The sequence below is a fragment of the Clarias gariepinus genome, chromosome 3 (genome assembly GCF_024256425.1).
Source record: "Clarias gariepinus isolate MV-2021 ecotype Netherlands chromosome 3, CGAR_prim_01v2, whole genome shotgun sequence".
Classification (NCBI taxonomy): domain Eukaryota; kingdom Metazoa; phylum Chordata; class Actinopteri; order Siluriformes; family Clariidae; genus Clarias; species Clarias gariepinus.
Genome location: NC_071102.1, coordinates 6349399 through 6372391, shown reverse-complemented (window position 1 = coordinate 6372391; position 22993 = coordinate 6349399). Strand labels below are relative to the sequence as shown.

The 22993-nt window shown below is 37.9% G+C and overlaps 2 protein-coding genes across 2 annotated transcripts in view; one reads left to right on the top strand and one right to left on the bottom strand.

Moving 5' to 3' along the window:
• The first annotated feature begins 4982 nt into the window (after positions 1 to 4982).
• ddx28 (DEAD (Asp-Glu-Ala-Asp) box polypeptide 28) lies at positions 4983 to 6841 on the top strand. The gene has a single exon (XM_053491525.1). The coding sequence runs from the start codon at positions 5123 to 5125 to the stop codon at positions 6839 to 6841; it is 1719 nt and encodes a 572-aa protein (XP_053347500.1). The 5' UTR covers positions 4983 to 5122.
• Positions 6842 to 11805: 4964 nt separating this feature from the next.
• galr1b (galanin receptor 1b) overlaps positions 11806 to 22993 on the bottom strand; it is a 35128-nt gene continuing 23940 nt past the window's right edge. Inside the window, exon 3 of the mRNA XM_053492812.1 lies at positions 11806 to 12722. Coding sequence (XP_053348787.1) covers positions 12405 to 12722 — 318 coding nt within the window. The 3' untranslated portion in view covers positions 11806 to 12404. The remainder of the gene's footprint in view (positions 12723 to 22993) is intronic.

Sequence of the window (22993 nt, the reverse complement as noted above, 5' to 3'; positions counted from 1 at the left end):
TTTTCAGTCCAATTTTTTCTGTGGCACCTGGAGTAGCACTTAATTACTCGAGCTTAATTACTTAAAACTTAGTCTGTGTAGTGCAGCATTACAAGCTACAAAGTAACGCGTTATAGTACTTGGATTACTATTATGATGTAACGAGTAATTTAACGCGTTAGGTCCGCCATTTAGTTATTTAGTTATATTTCCAAAAATGTAATCCGTTATTTAGACAATTTACGCAATCCATAAACCAGACAGCAGTCATTTTGTTATTGTGTGTGTGGGTGAAAGTTGTCCTACAACCCCCGTCCCCGATAACCTGCCCCCTTCTGTAATTCCTGCTGTGATACTCCTATCTCACCTACGCGGTTTTGCGCGGTGGCCGTAAGTACGATTCATTATCATGATTCACCGTGAGTTTTGGCGCTATGAGTACGTTTCCATCTTTCTGCGTGAAAAATTTAACATGTTTTACCTTTCCAACCAACGTTCTTTGAAGTTCTGCAAGGTCTATGAGGACCGACACATGGAAAGATGGACACGTAACTATACTGAACCGTACTTGCGGCCACCGGGCAAAACGGCGTTGGTGAAAAGCATGAAAAAGTACTAGTTATTTTTTATCAGAACGTAACGTTGTAATGTAACTGATTACTTTTTAATGACAGTAATTTTGTAATGTAATTAATTACTTAGTAACACCCCCAACACTGGTGTAGTGTAATAAAAAAACATGTGGTTCACTTGTTCTGTCTCGTTGCATGCAAACACAAGTTATGCAATGTATTCTAGATATTCTGAGGCACCAATAGGTAATTAACATAAAAACTTTAGTATTATGGTTCTCTGCAAAAAAATACAAACGAGTCTCTAGGGTAAATATTACAATTACTGAAACTGCAAAGACCTAAATTGCATCATTTGTCGGTGCTAACTTATTGCCAGGTAACAAAGACGTGCAGCAGACAATAAATAGAATGAGCGACAGAGTCATGCAGAGCACAGCACTGGAGTCCTCGGTTCAATCTTAAGCCTGGTTTTGTATTTGTGAAGAGATCTCTACTGGGTTTTCCAGTTTCCTCCCACTGTGCATTACAAATGCATGACTGCCTATACTAAACTGAGGAATTAGCAACATATAATGAAAATGACCTGTTCTTATATACTGTGTGATTCACCTGCTGAAGTTCTGCCACTAAGGGTAAATTAACATTATCTAAGGTTATACACAGTTTTTTTCCTGTGCAAAAAAATCCTAATATACATACTCCCTTAGTGATTCTCAAATCAACTAGTTTGAGGCTGAGCCTGAGAACCTCCAATCTTCACCTGTTGATTTTTGTTTTTTTTTATTAGGATTCATTTTATGCCGTGAAAGAGAAGAGCCAAAAAGAGATGGCATACTGTACGATCTGTCCCCCTGGCAATCTCAGTACCCCACCCCAGATTGTTAGGTGTCATATGCTTCAAATCAATTCAATTCAATTCAATTTTATTTATATAGCGCTTTTAACAATAGTCATTGTCTCAAAGCAGCTTTTCAAAAATGAAAAAAAAAAACATTCTACGTTTTTGGAAGTGTGTATGTGTGAGAAAAATGTGTCTAGATAATAATGAGATGAATGAATGATTAATGAATGAAATGTCTTTGATGAGCAAGCCAAGGGTGACGGCGACAGTGACAAGGAAAAACTCCCTGAGATGGCAATAGGAAGAAACCTTGAGAGGAACCAGACTCAACAGGGAACCCATCCTCATTGAAAGTTCAATATAACAAAAATGCTTTAAATCAACATAAAGTCCAGTTCAGCATAGGGACGAGTCAGTAGGTGCAGAAGGCAGATGGGATCTGGATCTCTTGGAGCACAGGAGCAGGATGTGTAGTTTCAACCATCATAAAGCAGAATCCAGCTGGAGCTGGTCCTTCTCTGGATGCCTCAGGAACCTTGCAGGGTTGGCCTTTGTCTACTGAAGCTTTGTCTCCAGATGCCTCAGCATGGGTAGAAAAATACAGAAGAGATGGAGAGAATAAGCGTAGTTGCCAGTCAGGATAGATGTACTGGAGTATGAGGTTATGGGATGAGTTACGTGTATGCCAGATTAAAGAGATGCGTCTTGAGTCTACTTTTTACCCCGAATACTGTCTGGAAGGCTATTCCAAAGCTTTGGAGCTAAATATGAAAAAGCCGTACCCCCTTTTGTAGATTTAAAAATTCTGGGAACTACTAGAAGTCCGGAGTTTTGTGATCTTAAGGAACGTGGTGGATTATAGCGTATCAGAAGACTGGTTAGGTATGTTGCAGCTAAACCATTTAAAGCCTTTTATGTAAGTAATACTATTTTTTTTATTAATTCCAGACTGAACAGGTAGCCAGTGCAGGGATGATAATATTGGCGTTATATGATTATATTTTCTCGATCTAGTGAGAACCCTGGTGGCTTCATAAATAATAATAAAAAAAAAATCTGGTGCGACAAAAAAATCCAATTATGTTTTTATTTTTATTTTTTAACTCTAGTGTAATGAATTCAGTAAATCCATTATATGTATTTGTAGAATTAGAACGTTTGAATGTCAGACTATGAATCAGCATTATTATCGGACAGAAATCTATCAGTCTGTTAAACAAACAAAAGCCAGTGAGTGTAAACACGATGGCTTTATTTCTCCAAACTCTCTGAAATCTGAGAATAGTCTATTTTTAAACCTGTCACCTATAACTATAATGTATAAATAATATAATGATTTTAGACAATCATACCAAGAATAAAATGCCCACCAAGGTATCAATTAATAATGATTCATTATTAACAACCATTATTTAACAAATCTATAGGCAGGTGATGTATTTATATTCTGTTTATGCTTTTTTTCATTCCTGTCTTGTCTGATAAAAGCTTTTTTCAAATAAATAAATAAATAAATAAATAAATAATAAGAATAATTTAAAAAGTTTAGTTTTTAGTGGTATTACTGCCAAGCCGTTTTTTATTATTAAAGTCAGTCCTTTTATTCAACAAAAACGTTTCATGAAAATTAATACTTTTACAGACTATAAATGAAAATATTTATCTCAGTACAAAACTTTTAAATACACATGGTCCATCTGTGATCAGTGTTATTTGTCCAATATGGGTTCTGCTTTTATCTTACATCTTTAACTCTCAGTGGAGCTTATTATCACCAAGACCACATATACTGTACACTTATGTAACTATCATTCTTTAAAATTCAGACAAATCATTAGTGTTGCAATTCAAGTCCCTATTTTGTACTTTTATAAATTTATTTATATGTATATAAAGTATATATAAAAAAAGTTATACACATTTATCATTTCTTCTTTATCTACTTCATAACCATGCATTATATTTAAACGGCAACAACAATGATAACAATAACACTGTTTAAAATTGTATAATAATGTAAATGTGTTTCTGGAATTTATCTCTGTTCTTGAGTCTGATATTAGTAACATGATATATGGCACAAAGATATTATTTCAGGCCTAAAGTGGGGACATTATAACATTGTGCCATTATTAAAAAGGCTTTGAATAGAGAGAGATATTAAAAGAAGAATCCAGAAATTAAGTTAAGGATGAGAAGGTGACTGCGGCTATACCCACAGGAAGATGCTATACTGGGTGACCAGTTGTTGACGACACTGTCTATTGCAACATGCTGATACTATGATGTAGATGATGAGGCTGTCTACTGCCTTCTGTACAAACATCAACTGTTTCCACATAATCGATAAATAATTACATCATTGCCTTATTTGGTGGCACAATTACATTATACAGTAATTTAGCAACTAATAAATAGTTTATATATATATTTTATTTGTTATGTATTAATGTTGCATTTTTTTGTATACAAGCCTCCTGTATATCATAGATTTTGTCTGTACATGAGTGAGAAATCTTTCTATGATATCTTTACCTCTTATACACTGGAGAACCCAAAACCAGTCCCAGAACCATTTTCTGTCTGTCTGTCTGTCTGTCTAGCCAGATTATGTCACAGCATCACACAAAACTGTCTGGCTTGCAGTATTTACATATTTGCATGTGAAGTTTAATCTGCACCATCAGTAAAAACAAAAGATTGAATAAAAGCAATGTTATGAACAATTATGTCCTGGATTTAATAATCTACTATAAAATACGCTATTAATAAGTTACTTGCTCAATGTAAACAAAAACCTGCCCCAATAGATATTAGTTATAAAAGCTAAACTGAAATTTTTTTTCTGGGATCAGTTAATATTTTTACCAAAGAAATAACAGCGCTGAAGTGGTATAAGTGAATTTTAATGTGCTGGAGTCGTTTTAAGACAAAACTTAATTTTTATTCGTTCTACTGTTACGATTTCAACTGTGATTTGGCTGACTACGAAAAAAGTACAACTTAGCATTATAAAGATGCAAACATAAACTTTTTTACATCCTTCCTTTCCCGTTAATAGTAAAAAGACAAAATGCCAGATTAGTCATTCGAATAATCAGGAAGATTCAAAATCTTAACATAAACTAGGTACATTGTGTACAATATCCTAATATTAATATAAATGTTGTCACACCAAAGCAAATTAGTTTTTTGAAATAATAGTTTAAAAAAATTAAGGAGTTCATCTTTGTGCAGACAGACATGTATGTAGACTTCAACCTGAAACAATAACATTAATGATTACATTAAAGCTGGTCAGCCTAATTTTAGCTTTAACTTTTTAAACTATTGTATTTCTACAAACTCTTTAACCGACAATGACGCGTCCTAACGCTGGTGGTGTAGACAGTTGAGGCTTTTATTATTGCCTTGGCTAGACTTCCTGTATGAACGTTTTACGTCATAAAACAGCGACACGGAGATGGGTTAAATCCTAAATGTATCATTATTCCCTGTGTAGGCGCACTACATGTGTTATGATCCAACGGCTTCTTAGTGAAAATGTAGGGCACTTGGTTGCAATTTGGAATTCGATCAGCGATACATGTGACAAGTTATTGGTCTTTGCGTGAAAACGGAATTTAGTTGTTTATGAAACAGCGCTCGTTGCACAAAATTTTATTTTTAGTTGTGAAATGCTAGGTTCATTGTTTTTAGCTAGCCGAGTTGAATTTAAACGACTTGCATGGTGAAAATGCACACGGTGAAAGTCGGGTGGTTTGGCTTGCTCGCTCCGCGGCAGCTGTTAAGCCGATCTGATTCGGTTTACAGTAAAGTCCGCGCTGCAGTTTGTGTGCCGGACTTATTAGATAGTGTTGTTGGACGCACAGCAGCGACGTCGACGCGTGAGCCGGTGATAATCCGCGTGCCGAGGCGCATGCAGGAGCGCGTGGACAGTGTGAAGCAGGTGAAGCGAACAAACGTGGGAAAAGTCGCCACAGTGAAAGCTGGGAGACTGCTGATCAAGAGCAAGAACCCAGTACTGAACCAGTCTGTCGCTTACACACTGGGGAAGTTTGAAGAACCGGTCCTAACCTCCAAGGGATGGAAGAGTAACAAGTCATTCGGGGACTATTTCACCATCAACAGCACTCAGAACGCGCCTCCGTTCCTCCCTGATCCCAATCAGGACAGTAAACAAGGTGGACAAGATGGTCCCAGAAGGACATTCGATCATTTCCGTCTTTCGTCAGAGCTGGTCGAGACCCTACAGAGTCACGACGTTACTCATCCCACCATCGTGCAGTTACAGACCATTCCCAAGCTGCTCCGCGGGCACAACGTCCTGTGTGCCGCCGAGACAGGCAGCGGCAAAACGCTCGCCTACCTCCTGCCCATGATCCACAAACTCCATAAAGAGACGACGGAGATGGAGATGGGATCAGAGCAGAAGACGCAAGCGGTGGTCCTCGTGCCGTCCAGAGAGCTGGCCGAGCAAGTCACCTCAGTTGCAAGATCTCTGAGCAAGCCGTTTGGATTCAGGGTTAAAGTCATAGGTGGAGGAAGCGGAGTCGGGAGCATCAAAGCGGCTTTCAGTTACGGTCAGCCTCACGTTCTGGTTGCGACTCCCGGTGCGTTGCTCAAGGCCCTGCAGAGACGCTTTGTGGATCTCAACGAACTGCGTTTTATGATAATAGATGAAGCCGATACGATGTTCGATCCCAGCTTTGTAGACATGCTCGAGAAGATCCTCCGGCAAACCCAGATCGCTGAAAACCTCTCAGAGATAACCGGGCCGGCCAGAAAAGCACAGCTTGTCATAGTGGGCGCTACTTTCCCCGGAGGAGTCGGCGAACTCTTGGGTAAAGTGACCGACCTGTGCAGCTTGGTGACGGTTAAGAGTCGGATGTTGCACTACCTGATGCCGCATGTCAAGCAGACCTTTGTTAAAGTGAGAGGCTCTGAGAAAGTTCTGGAGCTTCACCAAGCCTTGAAGGAGGTAGAGCCAGACCGGAAGGGCGTTCTGGTTTTCTGCAATTCGGCCGCCACCGTCAACTGGCTCGGCTACACTCTGGAAGAGATGGGCCTGCGTCATGCACGTCTTCAGGGAGAAATGCCTGCTGCGATGAGGGAAGGAATCTTTCAGAGCTTCCAAAAAGGCCATGTCGACGTTTTGCTTTGTACTGATATCGCTTCCCGGGGACTGGACACTCAAAGAGTGGGCTTGGTGGTTAACTACGACTTCCCAGAATCCCATACGGACTACATCCATCGAGCAGGTCGTGTAGGCAGGGCGGGATCCTCAGGTGGAGGACACGTCCTCAGTTTTGTCACTCATCTGTGGGATGTGGAACTGGTGCAGAGCATCGAGACGGCAGCCAGGAGGAGAATGTGTTTACCAGGAATGGAGACTGAGATCCAGAAACCCGTTAAGACCGCGTCATTATCACAGGAGAGCAAATGATCTCTTGCCACCTTTTTTTTTTTCTTATGCGGTGTAGAATAACTTTTAAAATACTGTATGTTAGACAATATCTAATATATATAGTTGAGTGCAAAGTTTGCACACCCCATAATTGTTGGGTTAAATAAGAAATGTGCCTCTGTTTTATACTGGAAAAATAACTAAATATTCTAAGATGTTGAAAAAAAATGAAATGTCAGTCTATTTAAAATAGTCAACAATTTAAGGCTGCAGAACTTATTTGCCAAATTGTGTAAAAATGCTCACCTACAGTTTTTGATTCATAGAGTTTCCAATACATATTTACATCCTGTTCGTAACATTCAACTATCTCATGTTTATATTTGTTACATGTAATATTAAATATCGATGAAACCTCACATACTGAATTTAGGTAGGCAGGTGGATCAGTAGTTAAGGTGTTAGACTACTGCTCGGAAGGTCCCAGGTTCAAACCCCATTATTGCCACCAAGTTGCCTGTATTGGGCCCTTGAACAAGGCCCTTAACCCCTTACCTGATCAAATGTACAGTATTATGAGATAAATGTAAGTCGCTCTGGATAAGGCCATCTGCCAAATACTGTAATTGCAAAGATTCCATCATCTTTCATTTGTTATAAGGGTGTGCAAACTTTTGCACACAACTCTATTAACAGTAAAAATATAGTTGTAATTTTTGATTTATGACAAATCTACTGATTCTTCCACATGTGAACTTACTGAGTTGAATAAAGGAGTGAAACGGTACAGAAATCCTTCACAGTAGTGTTTAATTGAGAATGCTGACTCGGACTTGAACTCGTATCCATGTGCGTTAGTACGCTGAACTTATCAGATAAAGGTTTATGAATGCATGGTTAGCGCTGATGCTTGTCTGGGTGCTATAGGGCATCTCAGGAATAACAGCACTCGTAAAGAAAATATTTGAGCATCATGTACAAAAATATGGTTTTATAGATGCAGAAACATGATGACTTGCTTTGTTTTCCTTGTTATCTGTACTGTATTTCTGCATTACTTCAGAAATTCTGTTGATATAAGACTCTAAATTGTGTGTGTGAACATGTGTGTGCATGGTGCTCTGAAAAGGACACCCTTATTTCCAGGGTGTGTTCCTGCTTAAGACCCAGTGTTCCCAGACTCTGAATATACCATGATAAAGAGAATTCTAAAAATTAAGTTTTAAAATCTGAAATATAAGGGGAAAATATTAATGATAACAACTTTACATTATTACATTATTGCTGGTTTATTATCATTATTTTTTTTATAAACAATTATAGTGGTTTTCAACCGCAAGCGATTAGTGTATATACAAGAGGTGTTCAAGTCAAACCGGGATATATATATATATTTTTTATTACAGAACACTGATATAACCTACTGTACACTAATGCACTCATCCCAGTGTTTCAATAGTGCTTGAATAATCCAGAGAGTTTTGTGTCACAACGTTCCTTTGAGCCACTCAGATTAGCCAACTTCTGTGCTGCTTAAACGCAGACCGCTCTCTCCGTACCCAGTGCGCACACATCTTCCGGAAATGCAGGTGTTGGTGAATGATTGTGTGCACGGTTCCCACAGATGCGTCTCTTCATCAGGGTGGATCATGTTCAAAGATCAGGAGTTCCACTCATATGCAGTGCATCTCAAAAAAGTTAAATATCATGGGAAAAGATGATTTTGTTTTTCAAATTTCATTTAAAAAGTGAAACTCATGCATTTTCAATTTATTACACATAAAGTGAATTTTTTTTTAATGAAAATAAAAAAACATCAATATATCTGTAATATATCAAAATACTAGAATATTTCCTAAGGTCAATCAAAAAAAGATTAACAATACAGAAATGTCCCACTTTTGAAAAGTTATTATGCACTCAATAATATATGCATTGTAACCTGTATATACAGAGGGACTCAAAAAATGTATACACACTTCAACATGGAAAATATTTGCCGCTCTTCTGGCGGTCACACGATAGCATCAACGATGATGCGACTACTTACGTCTGTAGAGGAAACATACCACACATTGCTCATCCAATTCGAGTTTTACTGATAACTGTTGAAGTGTATACATTTTTTGGGCCCCCTCACAATATATACAGCGATCAGCCTAATATTCAGTACATCAAGTACCGGTTTGACTTAAACACCCCTCATTTATTAATATTTTTCTTTCTTCTTTTATTAGTTAGCTTAAAAAAACATTAAAAAAAATGATGTATGAAATAACCCTTTAAAGTGTCCCATTTCAGGCTGGTGTCTGACCAGCAACTCTTCATGTACATCGTTTATTCCTAAACAAGAGTCATAACCAGATGTTCCGATAGTCGACTGTAAAGTCCGTTGGGACTGTACACCATCTAAACAGTCCTGGTTTAAATGCTGCCTGGAGTGAAAGAGGAGGGATGACGGATGAGTGCGCAGTCTGCCAGCCACTGTTTATTATCCCAGAACAACAGCAGGGTTACCATGGTTCGAGTCTATATTTAAAGTGATGACGAGCGAGTTTTTTGTAAACATGCACCTGAAGCACGATGAACGGACGAACTCTGGTGGACCTCCATCCAAACATGCACCATGCTCAGACAAATCCGATCTGGACGTTTTCCTTTGAGGAAGCGGTGTTGTAGTTTCATTTTGTTAAATATTAAAATACTGTTTTTATAGTGTAGCTCTGCTCGCTGTCAGCCTTCTGTTTCTTTGCTACCAGATCTGTTTTGTATCTGTTCCACATCAAAGCAGGAAATACAGAGGACCGGGGCGAGAAAAAAAAAAAGCGTTAGGTGATGGGATCTGCTTTATATGAGCACTCTAGTGTTCCTGTCTCACTGAAAAGCCTCCCAGCTCAACTTTGACATCCTTCAAATGCTTAAATATTATACAAAAGATGATGTGACGCTTTGCCGTACAAGTTTATGGTTATTGTTGTTGTAGGTAAACGGCCTGTTTTTTTAAAGGTCAGGTCCACACTAAGACAGATACATTTTTATAACATCATTATAAAAATAAACACCTATCCATCCATCCATCCATCCATTTACCCATATCACTTATCCTGTCTAGGGGCCTGGAGCTTATCCCAGGAATCTCAGGCCACCAGGCACGATGCATCCTGGCCATGGTACCAAACACATCGCAGACACAAGCACCCACACACACACACACACACACCTTATTATACACCACGGGCAATTTGGAAACACCAATTAGCCTAAAAGACAAGTCCTTGGACTGTAGGAGGAAAGGAACCAAGAAACATGAAACCTCTACGCAGACCGGACATGTGATTCAAACCCCCAGCCCGGGAGGTGCTAACTACTAAACCACTGTGCTGCCACAAATATCTTGAAATGATAAATTATTTCAAAATAACAAATCTTTTAAATCAAGTACATTAAACCGATAACATTACATCATTACACATCAAGACATATCTTAAAAGAGTGATTCATGTTAAAAATAAGGACATTTTATATTAAAAGTCAAAAGAATGACACACATCATGATATAATGATATTAAATAAAAAAAAACCCACACCTTGAAATAACGAGTTATAAAAGAAGATATTAATTTATAATAAGGACATAGTGTTTGTCTGTCAGTACTTCTATACTTCTACGTATTATAAGAATGTATACAAATTTTCAGTCTAGGTCTTTCTTTTCTAGGATGGTGCTCATGAAAACCAGTTTCATCATAAAGTTTGTTTATCGTTCATCGTGCTTCAGGTGATGGTTTGTATGACTGCATTGGAAGACACCATACGCTCAGGTTTTTTTTTTCGGATAGACTGACCTTCATGTCTTAAAGTAAAGTAAAGATGGTGTTTAAGTGTCGTTAATAAATTCCATAATTGGATATGTACTGTATTATTTTGTACTGAGTTGTGGACAATATACAAAATAATACTGGATCTGCAACATTCCATGATTTGATGTGATTTACCCCAGGATAAATCAAGATCTCATAAAAATACTCTTTATACATTAGACAGTAGTATTTTTATGTTATATAAATAAATATATGTTAATTAATATATGTTATATAAATAAATATAATACGTTAATTATATAGGCATCACAGTGATATAGTGGTTAGCACTGTCGCCTGGCACCTTTAGGTTCCCGGGTCTCTGTGTGCAGGGAGTTAACATGCTCTTCCCGTGCTTGGTAGGTTACCTCTGGGTACTCCAGTTTCCTCCCAAAAACAGAGACATGTACATTAGGCTAATTGGAGTTCCCAAATTGCCTGTAGTGTGTGAATGAGTGTGTGTTCCCTGCTATAGGCTAATTGGTGTTGCCCCGTGCCCTAAAGTCTCCTGGGATAGGCTCCCGGTCCCCTACGACTCTAAATACAGGATGAGGCGGTAGAGACGATGAAAAAGAGTGAGTGTCCATACATAAACAATATATTTTTGTGTACACACACACACACACACATACTTACACACCCCTGCCCCTATATCCTTTCCCTGTTGTTCCAGGTGCGAGACATGTATGGAACCATCCACCCATATGTATATACAGTTTTGTGTGTGTATATATATATATATATATATATTTATTTTTCATTTTTTTAAGAACTCAAATTTATGTCAGAAGTCTCAATGAAGTGTGCATAACTCTGTATATATAAGTTTAAGTTCTATAGACTAGCTAGGGACCGTAGAGGCAAGTGGTGACCATTGTATTTATTCCCATTTTTTACAACCATGATTGGACCTCCGGTCAACATTCACTTGTGCATTCACACACACACTACAGGAAATTTGGGAATGGAAGTTAGCCTAATTTCCATGTTTTTGGACTGTTGGAGGAAACTGGAGTACCTGAAGGAAAACCCTCCAGGCACGGGGAGAACATGCAAACTCCATGCACACAGACCCCCAGAACGGAAATCGAACCCAGACCCTGGAGGTGCGAGGCGACAGCACTAACCCCTACCAAACCACACTGTGCCGCCATATACAAGAAAACTCTTATACAACTTTAAATGCATCTATATTAGTGTGTGGATCTGTAGAAAACATTTCTAAAGGTCTTGTGTTAACGTCGTTGTCAATTTCTTTATTGTGATGATGGATGCAGGCTGCACATTACACATTACATTTAACCATGTAAACAAGTCAATTAGCAAATTATGCCATACAAATATCACAGATTAGCATACGCAAATTAAGTTTCACTAAAAAAAAAACAAAAAAAAAACGTTAACACTGCACTATTCACTGAGCAACACCAACATGGATGTTTTTTAATTCTATAATCAGAGCGTCGACTTCTGTGGACCACTCTGGACAAAGTAAAGTGTTTTCGTCTCTCAAGGCTACCTGTGAATAGGTAACTATTCAGAAAATGTTTCTTTTCCAAAAGCTATCTGCTCTGGTGGTTTACAGCCTGGGTTCAAGCAATCTGTAGATGCACTGCTGTGTTTAAAGTCTAAATAGCAGCGAGGGCTTTAGCTTCAATCGAATAAGAGCTGTAGACTTCTTTCCGGTGAAATTGTTGCTCAGTTTCATCTTGACGCGTTTCAGAGCTCGTCAGTCGTTCCTCTTACACGGTGGTGGTGGAGTGTGTGGTGGAGAAATTTTCCATCCGGATCCGTGCTATTTTCTTCACAGGTGGCGGCGAGTAGAAGAGATGGCAGGTGAAGACCTGCCGGCAAGCCTTCCGAAAGTTCTCAGAGAGGAAGGCGTAGAGAATGGGGTTGACGCAGGAGTTTCCATAGGACAAGCAGTGCGCCATGATACGGAATGCAAAGGAGGCTTCGGTCAGGGGGAAGTCTCCAAATTCCACCCACATGGCTATGATATGGTGCGGCATCCAGCAGAAGAGGAACGCTGCGATGACCAACAGAACCGTCTGCGCTGTCTAAAAAAGGAGAGAGATACACACAGAGTTAACACAAAGTCACGTACAGTATACACATAGAGGCATGTCTGGGTTTTACATATTGTGTGGCATTATGTATAAGGGGAGTACAAGTCAAACTGAGACTTTTCATGGTGCGTAATAACAGAACATAGTTGCATGAGTGTAAAAATCCCTTATATAATCTGATACACTAATGCACTTTTTCCAGCGTTTTACTATTGCTTGGATACCATCAAGGTAGAAAGTTTTTTTCGGTACGCCAGAGCCATGATCAAACTTCCTGCTTCATATCTGAAATGCTGGCCTCCTAGGAACACATTTAATGACTCAAAAATTTGGAAATGGCTTCGAGCGAGGTCAGGACTATCTGTCAATTTTCAAGGATCACATAATCCTTAATGGCGCTAGATGAATGCATTCACATAATTACATAACACTGTTGGGCAGTATTATACATTATAATAGTCACTTGAGTGTGCATGATGATTAATGGTTCTAGTAGAAAATTAACTCTACCACACCTCTAGGGTTTTAAATATGACCTCTAAGGTTTCCCAGAGAACCTTTAATTAATAAACACAATTACATTCCCTGCTGTATTCTATGCACTCATACAAAAAGTTCCCTCATGGTTATTTGGTTTCCTATCATCTCAAGAAGTTTTTTTTTTTCCTAGGCTGGAACATCATTTCTTACATCTATTGTACGATTCTACAAGTAACCTTTGAACCTTTGAAGTAAGGTTTAAAGAAAACCTACAGTAAGGTTGCTAAATGAAAGCACACAAATGCACTACTGAACTGAATTTGTAGTTATAGTATACGCTTGTAGCTGTGGTCTCAAGAGTTCTTTGGATGACTCAGGATTCTAACTTTCTAATGGGATCACTGAACTTTTCCTCTCTTATTAGTTTTTATGTATGGCCCCTACGAGTTCCCTTAGAGACATAAACTACAAGAACCTTAACCGCACTACAGTAGATGCATACACTCACTCACTCATAATCTATACCGCTTATTCCTGTATACAGCCTTGTGGAGGGCCTATCCCAGGAGACTTAGGGCACGGGGTGGGGTACACCCTGGACAGGGTGCCAATCCATCACAGAGCTCAGTGTAGCTCAGTGGTTAAGGCATTGGACTACGGTTCGGAAGATCCTAGGTTCAAACCCCACAACCACCAAGTTGCCACTGTTGGGCCCTTGAGCAAGGCCCTTAACCCTCAACTGCTTCGATGTGTAATGAGATAAAAAAAAAAGTCGCTCTGGATAATTGAAATGAGGGAGGAAACCCACCGAGCAGTGCTAATCACTAAGGCACTGTTATACTGACCACAATATAAGGCGGGTGGTCTTATGGCTAATCGGTATAATTATGTTACTGTTATTTCTCTAAAAGGTGCCTCAGAGGGTATTTGGATGATCAAAGGTGGTTCAAGCTTTTTAACCATGTGTGAAGGTCGATAGGGAAAACTGGACATTGATGTTTATCTCTTTTGCACGACTATACATATAATTGTTTCTTCCATAATTCCATCACATTGCTGGATTTGTATCGTCTCTAGACACTCCTAGCAAAAAGGGGTCTTTGGATGATGAAGGGTTTTTAGCTTCCTAACAGGATCATTGACCTTTATCTCTGTCATCAGCTTTTTACATATGACTTTTAAAGGGTCTCTCAGAGAACTATCAGGGGCACCAGATGAATGGACGTACGGTATTTATTTACATTTTAGGTCTGGACAGTATATTTTCCTGTGAACGGTTCCTCTGTGGTTCTTTGGATAAGCATTTAAACTTAGAAGGAGTTATTTATCTTAAGACAACTATTGTCAATATTTGGAAATGGAAATTACTAATACACAGGATTTTCCCACAATGCTACATGTGATGTATTTGGTCACTATGGAAACAACGTAAATTCCCCCATATAGCCACGCCCCTTTATGGACATAATTTACCACGAACAAAATGCAAATTCCTTCTCATGTCAAGTCATTCTTCATTCTCAAGCCAAGTGCATACCATGGTGAGAACCGAAATTGCGACAAACTTATTCACAGAAAGATTTATGCTTAACAATGACAAATGACTCACTGGAAACAAACATTGTATTAGCCTAATTAGTGAAATAAATCAGCACTGGAGATGAAAGCTGTAATAGATTGCTGGCTTGTTTGTGAGCACACTGTCACTTCAACATGTACTCCAAGCTCATTCTCATGCAAAAGTAAATGTGTAGGGATTAATAAGTGTGAGCATATAACAAACAGGATTGGAGAGAGAGAGAGAGAGAGAGAGAGATTGCATAAATGGCAAACACAGTTAAAGCTTGGGATTGTCATAGAAAAAGTTGATTTGCCACTGAATAATGGTTAGAATTCAATTGACCGGTTGAAAAGTGAGAACGTCTTAAACAATAACAAGTCTTAAACATCTAGAACTTAAGTGACTTATTTTATGACATTTTGCCCATAAGAAAATTAAATTCACAATTTATTAATGTTTGAGTTTCTGAGTCATATTGACTTAAAAAAAAGCTATGTAAATCTCACCAATCCAAATATAAATAGCACTTAAAAACAAATGATCAGCAAAGGAAAAAAGACCCTCAGAGATGATTAATGCACAACGCGAAGCAATATGTCCAGGAATACATTGTAGGATCCAACCACCGACACCACACAATCAATCTAATCCTACCGTTTTACTAAAGAATTCAAACTGTATTTAAAAAATTTGTAAAGAAAAACAATATTTTGCTTTTATTACTTGCACAACATTTATTTCTATGATAAGCAATAATGTTTTTTATTTTAATAATAGTGACATTGATGGATTAAAGACTTCGCTGCTTGTTTGGTATCTGATTTGTGCTTGTTGAAAGGTAACAACATATTTGGGTGTCAGGCTGGGATAGGAGTGGATTTATGAATATTCTGGAGATTTACATTACTGAAGTCAGTCTTGGATTATTTCTGATATGAACAACAATTTTGAAAATGAATTACATTTTGGAAGAAATCTGAAGATAATATACCTGACAGCAACCATAAATCAGGTTTGTAGCTGTTGGTTTAAATATGCAATCATTGAGTAGAGAACCTCAAGAAATGTCTAATAATAATGAGGTGGGACCACATTAACTGACTACGGATATTTTATATACTGTATACTCATGAAGAAAAGAAACATGGCACCATAAATTATTGGTATATATATATATATATAAAATTACCGTAATGCTCAGTAAAGCGTTACTACTAACCCACCTCATAACTTTTTAAGTGGTGCCGTACACGTACATGGAATTTGCCATGTGATTATGTCCACCTGGCATGTCCTGATATGAAAAGTAACAACCAAACTGATTATGCATTTTGTCTTCACACTATCCCGCCCCGTTTAGACCCTGCGGGCGATTGGAATGGTTAACTTTTGTGCAACGCAAGCAGATGTCTCCAGACGATTTGGACTTGCGTCTGGAGCCAGAAATTCATTTCCAGGCTATGGAACACATTTGGAACAACTGTTCAACCACTGCTGATTGCCTTAGCTCTGGAAGTCCAAGAGAGCCGGCACCAAGACAAGACAGAGTAATTAAGACAAGACAGGCTAATCCGTTGGCATTATTTGAGAATTCGGAGAGAAAATCCGCCTGCGTTGTCAAGCTGTGATTAAAAAAATATTGTGAATTTCTGTTTCTGAAGGACACTCGGATTTTTTTTATAAAATCAAACTTTGACAGAATAACGTTATACTGTATGCGCAATGTTTCTTTTGTCCATAAGCATACGAGTCCTCTTTTGTTTAAAGATTCTAAAAAAAATTTTTTTCCTCTTTTTATCTCAGTCTACAAAGGATTCACTGTACAAACATCAGAAAAATCTGTTTTAATAAAGAAGCATATTGAAGCATTCTTCTTAAAGAGATATAATTTTGAATAGCTTGTTCAAGGAGAGCCAGACCTCTTTTACATTATGTACAAGGACTACAAGGTCTCTCAGAATGCTGTGGGTTAAAAGAGAATCCTGTCTCTCACATTCACCACCCATGATTCCCTGTGCAATCAACAATCGAAATGAGGGGGAAAAAACATACTTCCTAAAAAAAAAAGAAAAAAATTGCAGACACTGACTTACACCACAAGGCCATGGATATGGGGTTAGTGTATCCTGTAGTGCATACCTGTTCACCTGCTAGCGGTACCAAATTATACTGCGTGGTAGGAAAGGTAACTGTGTGTAAATATCTTGACCAAGGTGGTTACCCGGTACCCAGGCTAAGGCTCAAACTTGCAACCTTACAGCCACAAGCCAAGCACTCTAACCACTAAACTTCTCATAACAATACTTTGTAGAAGCTGATTGACAGTCTATCTACAATTCACAACATGCACAAAGAGAACAGATGCAAGACATTGATGCACCTGAAAGCTGGAACTTAAATAGACAAACAGTCAGTGATAAACACATCAGGTGCACACGATAACAGACGCGTGTTAGTGACTTGCACTGGCTGATGGGAGCTGTAGTCCAGTTCCTCTATGGTGCATTCTGGATATTAACAGCTGCCGTGATGTATGCAACTGTAATTTCTTGAATGTGCTACTTTGTTGTTAATTAAAAGGCTTTAGCAATTTAGCACACTTTAACAATGACTACATTATATGTAATGGTCGAAACATTACTTTACAATACTTTACTGATGGTTGTGCTGATGGTTTTTTAACAAAGCATCAACAAAGTGGAACCAAGAACCATTTCTATCTATCTATCTATCTATCTATCTATCTATCTATATATATATATATATATATATATATATATATATATATATATATATATATATATATATAAAAACACTGCTTAATAGCTGTAAAAGAACTACCATTGCCAGCACATACTATTTTTCATACTGTATAGTATCATATTCCAGACTTCTGACAAAAACTTCTGAAGACATTTATGGGTATTTGCGAAATTTTAGGATTTTTCATGTTGGTTTTCCTTGATGGCTGCCCCCTAGTGTGAGTGCCTTTCATATATTAAAGTGTGTCTGAGATGACGATGATGATGATGGGTGCTTCCTTTGTTCTCAGACCACAGGATGAAAACCACTCACTCCATTCTCCCTTCTGTAGGAAAAGCATTCGATACTGTATGAAATAATAATAATAATAATAATAATAATAATAATAATAATAAAATACAGGCTTTAAGAATTTTATTCTACCATAAATCACATAAGAGTTATAATATAATCATATATTATGGTGGTGTCTCTTATAGTATTTCTAGTGTATAAAGAGTTGCTTAGTCATTTATTGTTAAATCTGTGTAATGCAAAAAAAAAATAATAATAATAAAACATCCTAGTGCATCCTAGTCATTTAGGAAAAACATTTCATAGAAAGAATGACAGCCAAAAACATTGTTCTATTTCTACCGATAATTCTATTTTAATGTGTCTTGGCAAGAGATGTGAAAATACTTTTGGTGCAGCCATCTATGTTTGTGCAGCCGTTACAACAACATGGCAAGTCCCAAAGTCAATAATTACTGTCAGCCTTTTCTAAATAGGAATGCAAGGTTTATTACAATAATCCTCACTTAATCAGGGCTGTCAGCACCAATTTTGGACCCCCCTGACTGCTGTAAGTGCACTGGATCCCCATCCGCAGACAATTTCCTGTCCCCTGGAGAGTTCCAACTCTGTGTCTATTTTTAAGGCCAGTTGAAGCATTTATATCTTTTTCTTATTTACAGTACACTATTCATGCTCCTAGTATGCTAAGCTTAAAGAGGAGAACTTTTGCATTTACAAACAGGTAACTGCTCAAAACACTTTTATTTCCATCTTACTATACACTGATCAGTCATCACATAACACTGCAAAACATTATGCCCAATATTATGTAGGATTGAATATTCTATGCCACTTGGGCAGCTCTAGCTCCTTGAGGCATCATTCCACAAGACATCTTGGGATGTACTATACTGTGGTGTCTGGCACAAGGAGGTTGGAAGCAGATCCTTTGGGTGCTGTGGGTTTTCTTAGTGGGGCCTCTATGGATCATATACATCCCATTGGCGCTGAATCAGATTGGGCTCTCTGGAGTTTGGAGAGCAGTTTGATGGCCTTGGACACTTTGCCTGCTGGACCCTATCCAAGGTGGGTTGTGATGTGCTGGGTGTTTTGGTGCCTTTCTATCCTGGCCAGCACTGACGCTTTTACAGTGATTTGTGCTACAGTGGATTTTTTTTTTCGTGAGATTGTCCTAAATGGGTTGGCCTTTAGTCCCCACGGGCATAACTGAGCGTTAGGTGAAAATGATCCTATCTCCAGTATACTAATATATACTGTATTGATAATCATGTTAATGTGTTAATGTAATATGGTGTTAATGTTTGGCTGATCGGTGTATTTAATTTCCACAAAGTTGAACACTACAAAAAGTAAACTCATTTTTGAGAAATGAACACCATTTCCTATTAGTAACCCGTCTGACATTGCCAGATGTCTGTGAGTACAAGAAAATCAATATTTTATGATTATGGGACCCGTGGGACAAGAACAGGATTAATGTGACCCGGGGTCGGATTTACTAAGCGTCTTAGAATCACTCCTAGCAATCGTGCTCAAAGTTAATTTAGGACTAAAATATTCCTAGGTCAGAGTAGGGCAAAACAATTTATTAAGTTTCTGACTTTTTCCCTTCGGAGAGGGGTAGGACTGCATCAAGAAAAGCGTATGACATCATTTTTTTCAACACTAAGAACCACAAAGTACTGTAAGTTACATTATACTGTATAGTGGGTGTTGAAGTTCAAACAGGTGTTTTTTTGTAGCTTTAAAATGTGAAAAAGTGTAATAAATCAGCACCAGTAGTGTGAAAGCTTTATGCGCATAATCAAAACCTTTAGATGTATGAAGTAGCTCTAAACTGGCCGTACCAGCGATGCGGGTAACCAGAAAAATGGAGGCGTCTGCTTTTTTCTTAATTACTGCTGGTGTTCAGATGTTCAGCAGCTTTCATGGTTCTGCTCTCCAGTACTTGAGACAAAATTTCACTTATGCCCGCATCCTCCAGCATAGGTTTAAGCAATTTCCCTCTGGGATTAATAAAGTTCTTTGAATCTTGAATCTTGAGATATTATGCTTAAGCTGTAGACCGTATGTAGGAGTGTACACTCCATCTCAAGCACTGGCCTCTGCTTCCTTACAACTTCTTGGCAAACTAATTTAAATAACTAAGAATTTGTATTCGGATTGTATTTCTAGGAGATTTAGACCATGTTGTCTTAAACCATGTGCTTCCTACATGCATTCCACAAAAAGACAAAAAAAACAAAAGAGGGAAAGATTCTGGGTCAGTGCTACTGTAACATTCACAGGGCTTATCATGCAGTCTCACATGCAACACTCGGTCACGCAGATTATAATGTGATTTACAGAATCTAGTGCCAAAGTCTATAGAGAGAGAGACTTAAGTTAGTTAAACTGCGCAATGAAATATTAGATTATGGACTCCTGCAGCAGTTGACAGTTTAAAGGAATGTCTGGATTGCACATTGTGGGATGATGTTTTTATATACACTTGTTCTTTTTTGAACGAATTGCAAGAAACATTCTTTATTAGTTATTGTGAAGATGTCTGTATCCCATCCAAATTGGTGACTTTGAAAAGCCTCGATGTTCAATAAGGAGCTTAAAGCACTCTGTGTAAGAAGAATACTAAAGTAATGAATGAGTCTGCCAAGCTTGAGCTGAGAAGAGCAGTGCAACAAGCACTCACTTATTATCTCTACCACTTTATAGGGTCATGGGGGGCCTGGAGACACGAGGCGGGGTACACTCTGGACGGGGTGCCAGTCCATCACAGTGCAGATGATTACAGATTGTAAAAAGAAAAGTGTTGCGTTGGAAGATGATCTAGATTTAGCTAATAAATTGATTAAGTTTTTACTTTCATTTTTAAAGAATGAGTAAAAAGTTTTTTGCTGTACAAGTATTACATAAAGTTTCCAAACGACGATAGAGCAGTGACCCTTATGTTAATTATGATAAAGATTTGTGAAAAATTGGTGCAGTGATTTTTGTCTTGTATTCTAGTTGAGTAAAATCAATTTGCGTATAGGGAGAATAGATCGGTGGAGGATGCAGTGTCCCTGGGTCTGTTTAGTTTATTGATTATAGTTCTGCTTTTAATTTCATAAATCCAGAGAAACTTTTTCAAAAACCGAGTGCAATAAGAGTCCGTGAATCCATGTGCTTCTGGATTTCAATTTTATTTATTTATTTATTTATTTATTTATGCTGGATATGAAGCAGGTGGTTAAAATGAAAATTAAAAATTAAAAAGACATTTTCTAAGGCCCTTCAGGTTGATGCACAAACACCTCAGGACAGCTATTTTTTTTTCTACTGCTACATTCCCTGTATGCAAATGACTGTCCCACTTTTTTTTTTCAGTAAAAAAAAAAAATTGCTGACAACACTACAGTGTTTGGGCTCATAACAAATTTAGATGAATCAGCATATACAGTAGGAGTGTGGGAGATTTTTTATCTTCCACTTGTTACCTTAATTAAAAATATTAAACGTATGCTGTATCTCTAGTCAAAAGAAGTAAAGAAGGCCATCAAAAAGAAAGCAGAAAGTTTGGGAGTGGTCAAATCAACTGAGAATGGTTTGTCACAGTCAAACTGGATTTCTCTTTGCTCTCTGCTCAATGTGCAAATGTCAGGTATACAGTATATGTGGAATGATAAGTATAATTCTAAGCTTACTGTCCAAATTACCCTTTAAATAAATCAAAGTTTAATTAATTCATAGGCAGTATCAACTTTTGATACTTATAATTTATATGAATGGAAAAAAGGCAAAATTTTGGCACTTTAATATGATGAAAAAGTCAGTTCTAATCTAATCGTTTACAAAGATAAATCAGACACTCCTTGGAAAGCTACACCTCTGTCTCTTCCCATCTCACCCCTCATCTAATATCCCTTGATCATTCACGTCTTTGACGTCTTTTTTTATTGTGGTGTTGCATATTTTTAAGCTATGGTTCCTTTTTTTCTGCGGAAGAGTGTGATGTAACCCATTTGCAATACTTTCTGTTGCTTGCTGGCAGGCTGCTGCAAATTTAAATTTAAAAAAGCACCCATACAACCTATCTATGAGGAGCATTCAAGTCAAACTGCGGCTTGGGATTAAATTTCTTGTGAATGATGGCATGAATCTGAGTGACATTTACAGAAGACCTCAAGCGCAGTATGGTGAGGAGCAAACATTTTAGCATGGTGCAAACTTTTTAAAGAAGACCGTAGGTCTGTAAATGATGATTTCCACCGAGGTGGCTCGGAGCACATCTTCTTGCAATCATTCAGCGAGGGCAACACATGATTCATGAAAATCGATGGATAACTTATCACCGACTTGCACAAGAGACGCATCTGTCAGTGGGAACTGTACACACAATCATTCACCAACACCACTTACACATTACAGGAAATCAGCTGGGAGTTATAGTCACATCCCCCACATGGTTCTGACCTCACTCCAAGCCATTTCCACATGTTTAGGCCATTATAGGAGTTCCTGGGAGGCCAGTGCTTTGAATGTGAAGCAGGCAGTCTGATCATGAGTCCAGCATACTGAGAAAACATTCTACCTTGATGGTATCCAAGCACTAATGAAACGCTGGGATTATACAGAGTAATAAAAGTAGATTTTACTTTTATAACTGTGTTCTACTATTCTGCACATAAAAAAAAATCCCGGTTTGAACCTTTATAGTAATCTGAACGGTTATATACTGTAACAGTGTAGATTAGATTTTCTAATGAGACCCTTGCAAGTAAATGCAAGCTGTAAATGGCCAGAAACTATTTTCAAAAGAGGTACGAAAAACTAGTGTTCTTGTTAAAATCTGTACTGTATCATAGATCTCTGTAAGAAAATCTAATATAGGAAACTAAAGTTGTTGGTAGGTAAAATACTGTAAAATAGAGATATTAAAAAGTTCTATTAAGGAATGCATAAAAAACATATAGAGTGACTTGGGAGAACGGCTGACACCTAGCTCTTCCAGCTTCTGAATTCCTTTAATGAAGGAATCCAATTAATAAAGAATCAACATAGCAGCTTCAGCTGTACAATTTATATTCGTTCCCTGCTAACAAAAAAACAAAATTCCTTTCTGAAGGAAAAAAAAAATCATATTTCATATCAACTTAGAATGTTGAGGGAACATTTAAAAACA

Excerpts from the sequence above, each read along its gene's own strand:
- ddx28 (XM_053491525.1), top strand. The coding sequence starts at position 5,123 with ATGGTGAAAATGCACACGGTGAAAGTCGGGTGGTTTGGCTTGCTCGCT.